This window comes from Nicotiana tabacum, chromosome 2 (genome assembly GCF_000715075.1).
Source record: "Nicotiana tabacum cultivar K326 chromosome 2, ASM71507v2, whole genome shotgun sequence".
Taxonomy (NCBI): Eukaryota; Viridiplantae; Streptophyta; class Magnoliopsida; order Solanales; family Solanaceae; genus Nicotiana; species Nicotiana tabacum.
This window is the reverse complement of record NC_134081.1, coordinates 120,303,841-120,312,988: the sequence shown is the minus strand read 5'-3', so window position 1 is coordinate 120,312,988 and position 9,148 is coordinate 120,303,841. Positions and strand designations below refer to the sequence as shown.

At 34.0% G+C, this 9,148-nt stretch overlaps 1 protein-coding gene across 4 annotated transcripts; it reads right to left on the bottom strand.

Moving 5' to 3' along the window:
• Positions 1–3,498: 3,498 nt before the first annotated feature.
• LOC107762702 (BTB/POZ domain and ankyrin repeat-containing protein NPR1) lies at positions 3,499–8,807 on the bottom strand. Of its 4 annotated transcripts, none has more exons than XM_016581079.2 (6): positions 8,516–8,807; positions 8,301–8,393; positions 6,215–6,780; positions 4,815–5,568; positions 4,331–4,528; positions 3,499–4,108 (listed from the first exon to the last, which is right to left on the bottom strand). In XM_016581079.2, the coding sequence occupies exons 3-6, from the start codon at positions 6,734–6,736 to the stop codon at positions 3,843–3,845; spliced, it is 1,740 nt and encodes a 579-aa protein (XP_016436565.1). In that variant the 5' UTR covers positions 6,737–6,780; positions 8,301–8,393; positions 8,516–8,807; the 3' UTR covers positions 3,499–3,842. The 4 variants fall into 4 exon arrangements, with proteins under 4 accessions (XP_016436565.1, XP_016436569.1, XP_016436566.1 ...); XM_016581083.2 differs by having other exon boundaries at positions 8,301–8,396; positions 8,516–8,747; XM_016581080.2 differs by having other exon boundaries at positions 6,215–6,875; positions 8,516–8,747.
• Between the last annotated feature and the right edge of the window lie 341 nt (positions 8,808–9,148).

Sequence of the window (9,148 nt, the reverse complement as noted above, 5' to 3'; positions counted from 1 at the left end):
AAACATTTGGTTCAAATTGTGCTTAATTTAGTGATAGTTGTCAAATAAGCAAGTGACGATTACATTAGAATTTAGTTGAAAATATTGAGCTAATAGAATACTCTCTCCGTTCCCGTTTTACTTGTTCACTACCGACTTTGCACATCCCTTAAAATAATAAATAAAGTGTATAATTTACCATGATATCCATATTAATTGATGCACCTTTTTAATAATTTGAGAAAATAATTTGAAATGACTAATTAATACTGTGGATATAACAGGTAAAAACAAATTGTCTTTCTCTTGATATATTAAAAGTGACAAGTAAAATTGAAAATCTATTTTTAGAATAATGAATAAGTAAAAGGAAACGGAGGAGGTACATGTGAGCCTTCGATCAAGTGGTCCTAATTAATTAAACGGCAAATGGTCAAATATACCCCTGTACTTTCGAAAATGGTCTAAGAATACCTCTCGTTATACTATTGGGTTATATATACCCTTCCCGTCATACTTTGGAACAAATATACCCTTATTTTGGATGAAGTGCCACGTGTCATCACCGGATGAAAACGACCCATTTCTTTTTTTTTACCCGATTCGTTTTAAAAAATCCACCACCCGACCCGTTTTAAAATTCAATTTTTTTAAAGCATATATTTTGTAAAAATTGGAATTTCTTTTTGTAAAAACTGAAAAAAAGGAATTTGCAAAATATATAATTTTAAGTCTTTTCAGTTTTTTTAAAGTATTTATTTTGTAAAAACTGAAAAAAATATTTTTTTTAAAAAATGCTTTAAAAACTGAAATATATATATTCTTTAAAAATTGAAAAAAAGAATTTGCAAAATATATATTTTTCAGTTTTTTAAAGTATTTTTTTGTAAAAACTGAAAGAAAAAAAAAGCTTTTGCAAAATATTTTTATTTTTTTAAAACTAATGCATATGTAGTCCACTGCTTTAGGAGCATCTTTTTTTTTCCAGTTTTTACAAAAACAATACTTGAAAAAAACTGAAAAGACGTAAGAATATATATTTTGCAAATTCTTTTTTTTTTCTTTAGTTTTTACAGAATATATATTTTTCAGTTTTAAAGCATTTTGATTTTTTTTTCCCAATTTTTACAAAAAAAATACTTTAAAAAAACTGAAAAGACTTAAAATATATATATTTTGCAAATTTCTTTTTTTTTTTTTTTTTTTCAGTTTTTACAAAAAACAATTCAAGTTTTTACAAAATATATGCTTTAAAAAAATCGAATTTTAAAACGGGTCGGGTGGTGAGTTTTTTAAAACGGATCGAGTAAAAAAAAGAAATGGGTCGTTTTCATCTGGTGCTGACATGTGACACTCAATCCAAAATAAAGATATATTTGTTCCAAAGTATGACGGAAATGGTATATATAGTCCAATAGTATAACAAGTGATATTGTTAGACCATTTTGAAAGTACAAGGGTATATTTGACCGTTACCGTTAATTAAAATATTACTATAAGGATTGGTGGCAACTCAAAAGTGGTCCCAAACTTATTACTAGTAAAGTAATAAGGATTCTAGTAGCAACTTGAAATTTTCCATGTTTATAAAATGTGATGAAGACTTCTATCGAGTTGAATTAAATTTGTTGTATTTTTTACACTATTTATGTAATGCCATAGACTTACTTAGCTTATATATTTGTGTACTTGTAACATTTGTAGATATTTGCTAAGGTGCAGAAGAATTGCAGGGGAATTGAAGGGTAAAGAAGGTTATTTGCCTCGCCTACAAAATAAAAAGGAGCTTATTTTTACACAACTTTAAAACCGGTGATAAAGGTTAAAGTAGAAATGGCACTTATTTAAGAATTAATCAGTACCTCCTGAATTTTAGTTTTTCAATTTAATTTTTCGAGATAAAAATATTTTGACTTGTCCTGTTAATATTTTTAGTTTAAAATTTCAGGACAATAATATTGGCTAATATCTAAATAGAATCGCAAATTTTTAATTAACATATGTTCAACTCAACCCGTTCAAATATGAACGGATTGAGCAGATTATATTCTTATGGGCTAAATTTGACACCCTACATGTGATCTTAACTTCTATAATTCCTTATCCATAGAAACAAACAAATAAATAGTAGTAAATGGATAAAGAAGTGAAGCTGATAGCTATATATCCTTATCATTCTTGTAAAATACGTAGGAGAAACGAAATAATGTGTGGGACAATCCTTACTTGGCAATTGGCATAACCTTATCCACAATCATATATTATCTTTATCTAATTAGTACTATTTTATTAACATCAGTGCCAAAATCCAATCCTCAATCAAATGAACCAAATGGACAATCAAAAATATGAAGAAAGACCAATAATTTTGGCTATGAAAGGCCATCCAGGCACTGGAAAGAGCACATTAGCATACTCTATAGCTAAAACTCTCAAATGTCCAATTATAGACAAAGATCACTTCAAAAATTGCACCAAACCTCTTCAACATGTCCTCATGCAACCATCAAAACTCCTCAATGACCTATCATACGAAGCCACGTGGCAAGTCGCCTCGGCTCAGCTAGACTTGGGGCTCAGCGTGGTGATCGACTCGCCACTCTCTTGTCGAGCTCATCTTGACCGGCTCCTCGAGCTGGCTGATCGTAGCGGAGCTCGGGTCATTATCGTGGAGTGTAAGCCGAAAGATGAGGCCGAGTGGCGCAGGCGGCTCGAGCACAGGAGTGAGGTGGATGGCTCAAGCTGGCACAAGCCATCTAAATGGCAAGAAATGGAAAAGTTGTTGGAAGGATATGAAGGGTGTTGGGATTATGATATTGGTAATGTTCCAAGACTTATTGTGGATACTACAGCTGCTAAAGGGATTGAAGATATGGTTTCTTATGTGTTAGAATTTCTTGATACATGTGGTGATAAAAGAGTCAATGGTACTAGCATTTCACTAACTGAGAATTTAGAGTAAGCTGAATTTTGATATTTAAACAAGAATAGGTGAAAATCAAGGTTTATATTTCAAGATCAGCCGTTGTGTTTCTTTATTGTGTATGTTTGATCCAACAAGAAATAACACTTGGAGAGGACATTAAGTTAAAATGAGATGCTCTTCTTTTAATAGCTTAAATTCTTACACTAGATCACATGATTATAATAGAATGAATTGCTTGACGCATAGTGTCTGCATGCACACTTACCCGCCCCAAATCTTACTTATAATTTTACTGAATTGTTGTTATTGTATAGCGTCTATCGGAAACATGGGTAAGGCTACGTACATAGTATCCAAGGACCCCACTTGTGAAATTTTACTGGAATTTCTCAATCACCAACAAGTTTCTGCTTATGTGATTTAACACCATGTCTATGAAAGAAACAAGTGAAAAGAGCTAAAATACCCGTCTACTATGCGAAAAAGGATTATTTGGAGAGGTATAAATAATCCAATTTTCTGGAATCTACATGCAGGGGTCTTCAGAGAGCAAGGTCTTGAAATAAGTAAATTTCTGGAGAATACATGCTCTAAACTAAAGATCTCTTTTTAGTATATATCACCATAAACTAAACAATTTGCCAATTCACAATATGTAACATAGGAAAACAAGAAACAAAAATCATTCCTTTACCTACTTTTATTCCTCTTGCCCCCACCCCCACAATCAATCCCCTCCCCTATATACGTTACTACAATGTGATTACCTAAATTGTATGCAGATGTTACTTATACAATTTCTTATCTACAAACAAGCTAACAAAAGTAAAAACCAACAACAGGAAGAACAAGCAGATCAGTACTATAGTATATGGAGCTCCATCATGTAAAGCTCATGACCGGTGTTCAAGGCTAGCGATGTAGCTAAGGAGAGGAACTACTTCTTCCTAATCTTGTGGCTAACGCTAGTCTTTGGGGACGATGAAGAGGAGGAAGATGCAGAGAAGCCTTCCCAATACTTTTCAGCTTTGTCTTTGTTGAATGCCTTCATAACGTCATCCTTGAGTTCTGTGTATCGCATCTTCTTTAATCTTTGTTCCTCAGCGGTGCCTCTTTCTAACGTTAAGGAATCTAGCATGTCGTCCTCTAGTAATCTATCTAAAACCTCGGAGCAATTAGGGAAGAAACGTCGACCTGTATCCACTGCAATTTGGGTAAAAAAAACACAATATTGAGAAAGACTAATCATGGATAAAGCACCATTCCTACTATAAACGAAGATTGGTATGAACTATAAACATGCAAGAATATGTTCTATGGTCCAATGACTATCTTTTGAAATTTCAAAAGTTTAATCCTTCTTTTAGAAATTCTCCCTCCTCCTTTCCTTAAATAAGGTACCAAGAATGACAGAGTTACTATTACCTGTTTTTTGCAGTGCGCACAGCCGTTCTTGGAGTCTTTTCACTTGCTCAGATGGTAATTCATTCAAGTCAACCCCTCTCAGATTTCTAGATAAGCCATTTGTTGCTGAAATTCCAGTAAACTCCAGCGTCAAATGAGCATGTGCTTTTTCCATAGCCAGCTTGGCTTCATGAGGATATAACATTCGCGCCAATGCCACTGCAAGAAATTACAAATTAGGTACATTCAAATAATGTAACTGAGGAGAAGAGAATGGTGAGAGCCTAGATTACACCAACTAGACTTTTAACATTTTTATTACCCCATAATTGTATAAAGCGAGTGTTCTTTAGACAGATAAAACTTCAGTCTAAGGATAGCTGCTAACACAAACAACTATACTAAGCATGGGATTTGAAATAATTGGACAGCTCGGATAAGTGTATACATGTAAATACTCAATCACTAGAAGAGTTCACTTCAGATTATAATTGAACTAAGTTACCTCTATTTTCAAATAAAAGCAACCTCATGAGTAATTCATCAGCCAACACCAATGACGACGAAGACATGATCCCAACCATAGGATTCCTATTCGTCTCTCTCTCCAAAATATCAATGCATATGCGGTCCTTATTAGTTTCTTTCCCTTGCTTTGTTGGCTCATTATAATCCTTTGGCCGAGTCAATCTCCGACAGATAGATAGTGCTGTGTTTCCATCCCGTGTAGTATTCAAGAAAGATGCTCCTTTTTCAAGTAGTCCCATTATTATTGATGGCTCCTTTCTTCTAGCAGCAACGTGAAGGACGTTATATCCTCGGGAGTTCTGAAGATTGACATCAGCTAAATCCAGCTCGAGGACCTCATTCACAACCTTGGAGTTACAATAAGCAGCTGCATAATGAAGAGCACAAGCATCGTCTAAAGTGACATTAGACTCTTCAAGAAGTAACTTAAGTAATTCAATGTCATCGGATTCCAGAGCCTTCAGAATCCTCCTAATTCTTTTTTCACTTAAGGAGTCCACTTCTATTGAATCCTGTTCAAGTTCTTGTCGAGACTTGAGGCGCCTTGTTTTTATGTCAGTCAAAACTTCATGACGGAGTTCTTTCTCAAGAGTAGCATTGTCTAGATCGGATCGTGCCACTCTCTGGATGCAGTGCTCAAGAAGTTGATTAGACGAGCAGTGAAAGGCAACTAAAAGTATAGGAATCACATCCTCCGGACTAGCCTTATCGACGAAGTTGACAAGACGACGCTGCAGGTGAACAGAATATTCTTCAAATGAAAAACAACGTAACTACAAAGTTAGAAGCAATAGAAATCTTATAGAAAGCTTCTGTGATTTCTTATCTAGTATATTGCCACCATAAATTCAATAGCTAGGCCTTTCTTTATTGTATTATCAAGAAACATATATAGTAGTACTAGAATAACTTGGGACTCTACTAAGATATTGAGACGCTATCTTCGCGGCAAAGCATTAAAATCATAAACCTCGTACTAGCTGTCACATCCTACTTATTAATTCAGACCCTTTACAAGCATTCAAAAACATACACCTCATACTCGTATTTATTCATCAGACCCTAGGTCATCAGCATTTCAACAGAAATCCTTATACGAGACAAACATGAAAGAATGTCAAGAAACTGCGTCTAACTCAAGCATTTGATTTATATTCAGTATGCCTAACTGACTGTATCACAAGGATAGTTATTTAGTCAAACCTCTCTATAACAACATAGTTTGTTCTAACATTTTTTTGGCTTTTATACTGAATGATTGTTATATAAGGATCTTGTTATAGAGAGGTCTGACCGTATGGTAGTTCAAGAATGAGAGCCAAATGTATTTGGTATTTGTTATGCAAATAGAATTTAACCAGCAAAACAAACACTGACCTCTACGACCATAGCGAGTTCGTTGATTTGAAAGGTGGATGAAGCATACATTAGTTCCACGAAATAATTAATGGCAGGGCGACAAGCATCATGAGCACACACATTATCAACACAAGTCGAAACTTCTGGAGGAGAAGGCTTAATCTTTCCAGTATACAAATAATTCAGGAAAACCAAGAATACTTCATATCCAATTGAGGCAAAAGGCACCAAATCCTTCAGCAAATACTTGGGCTTTTCATCTTTTGAGGTATTCTCATTGTGCTTCTTCAACTTTTCGTGGAAAAACTGGCTTCGTGCAGCCAAAATACAGCGATTAACACCAACACTAATCCCCTCAACAACTATTTCTGCATCGCTGTAGTCATATTCAGGATTAAGCAGGAGCTTCTCAAGATTACCACTTAGATTAGTCAAAAGATCAAGATTTGGCCCTGGTTCTTGGGGGCTACTGCAACCGTTTGATACATAAGAAGACGAAGCAAAACTCAAGGATGACGAAAGCTCGTTGCCGCTCTCCATTTAGTCCAACTTAATCTTGGTAATTTACTAGCAAAAATTCATCCCTGAGAGAGGAAAAATATCACTAATAAGCCCGGCCATGATCAAACATTTATTGATTTCAGACTCCAAATCCTTGAATCCAAAAGAACCAGTCCACCTAAATAGTTAATTCTATTCCAAAATCATCATCCAAAGTAAAGTTTTAAGATAAAACAGAAACATATCAGCTCAAATGGACAAGGGATATGCTAAAAAGTCAATCTTTTTTCAGATTCCTAATATCTAGCTTTCACAACTTACTTAAAAAGCAGCTCCCCTTCTTCTTAACAATACCAAAAATTCAATCTTTGAGCTACCCACTTCCCCAAAGAGAGCAAATACCTCAAGAAATCAGGCAAAATTGGTAAAGTCAATAAGTCAACGCTATGTGATCTTAGCCCACAACCTCAGAAAACATGCTTGAACTGAATAGTTGAGAATGAGAGAATTGGAAATTTCACTGATTTTCAGCACCCCTTTCTTATTAACAATACCAAAAATTCAATCTTTGAGCTACCCACTTCCCCAAACAGAGCAAATACCTCAAGAAATCAGGCAAAATTGGTAAAGTCAATAAGTCAATGCTATGTGATCTTAGCCCACAACCTCAGAAAACATGCTTGAACTGAAGAGTTGAGAATGAGAGAATTGGAAATTTCACTGATTTTCAGAACCCCTTCTTAGTAACAACACACAAAATTCAATCTTTGAGATACCCACTTCCCCAAACAGAGAAAATACCTCAAGAAATCATGCAAAAAATGCTTAAGTCAATAAGTCAATGTTATGTGATCTTAGCCCACAACCTCAGAAAACATGCTTGAACTGAAGATTTGAGAATGAGAGAATTGGAAATTTCACTGATTTTCAGCACTCCTTTCTTATTAACAACACCAAAAATTCAATCTTTGAGCTACTCACTTCCCCAAAGAGAGCAAATACCTCAAGAAATCAGGCAAAATTGGTAAAGTCAATAAGTCAACGCTATGTGATCTTAGCCCACAACCTCAGAAAACATGCTTGAACTGAAGAGTTGAGAATGAGAGAATTGGAAATCACTGATTTTCAGCACCCCTTCTTAGTAACAACACAAAAAATTCAATCTTTGAGCTACCCACTTCCCCAAACAGAGAAAATACCTCAAGAAATCAGGCAAAAATTGCTTAAGTCAATAAGTCAATGTTATGTGATCTTAGCCCACAACCTCAGAAAACATGCTTGAACTGAAGAGTTGAGAATGAGAGAATTGGAAATTTCACTGATTTTCAGCACCCCTTTCTTATTAACAACACCAAAAATTCAATCTTTGAGCTACCCACTTCCCCAAACAGAGAAAATACTTCAAGAAATCAGGCAAAAATTGCTCAAGTCAATAGGTCAATGTTATGTGATCTTAGCCCATAATCTCAGAGAATATGCTTGAACTGAAGAGTTGAGAATATAAAAGAATTGGAAATTTCACTGATTTTCAGCACCTCTTTCTTATTAACAGCATCAAGAATCTACCTTTAAGCTACCCACTCTCCCCAAACAGGGAAAATACCTGAAGAAAAAGCATAATATATCTTCAGGAATCTGAAAAAATTGCTAAAGTCAACGCGTCAACGTTGCATGATCTTAGCCCAAAATCTCACACCTGCTTAAAAATTAAAAAAAGAATAATGACCCTCATTGCTTTATGTGAAAATCTGCTGGTGAAATCCCATCAATATGGAATAAATATGTAAAGAGAAAAAAGAAAGTGATTAATTTTCTTACCCAAATTTGTATTGTAATTTGTAGTCTAGTCTTGCTTAACCCCAAATAGTAGTCAAGAAGTGATTGCTGTGACTGAATATCAAGTACTAGTAATGATTTAAGTTGAAAAAAAGGGAAATGAAAATGAAAATGAAAAGGAATTCCCAGATGGAAACTACTATAAAAAGAGAGTGAAACTGAAAAGAATAACAGAGATATGGAAAGAGGAACAATAGTGAGTGGTCTGGTGCATGTATCAAGTTGTAATAGTATATGTTTACGGATACTTTTAATACCTAATACGTAATTCTATTACTTAATTATAAATAATTCTAATAGTACTATGTACTACTCCTACTACTTTCTTTATTTTGGTTTACTACTGTATTAAGTTAAACAAACCTGATTTGGTTTATAAACTACCCCTTACATTTCAGATTTTCTTTTTAATCTAGGAAGAAAAAAAGAAATGTTATAAATTTAAATTAATTCAATACTTAAATTATATCTTTAATGATAAATTTTAATAATCATTTAAATGTTATAACATATTTAATATTATAAGTTTCAAATGTATATAACCACACATATATTATATACTTGTATGTTTAATATTATTAAGTTTTAAAATTCTTCTTTTCTGTCGAGCACTTT

Bases quoted from the DNA above. Each gene is read 5' to 3' on its own strand.
- LOC107762702 (XM_016581079.2), bottom strand. From the start codon at position 6,736: ATGGAGAGCGGCAACGAGCTTTCGTCATCCTTGAGTTTTGCTTCGTCT. The intron at 5,569-6,214 runs GTCAGTGTTTGT...GTTCACCTGCAG, and splicing joins AACTCGCTATGGTCGTAGAG to CGTCGTCTTGTCAACTTCGT. The intron at 4,529-4,814 runs GTAACTTAGTTC...AATTTCTTGCAG, and splicing joins GCTTTTATTTGAAAATAGAG to TGGCATTGGCGCGAATGTTA.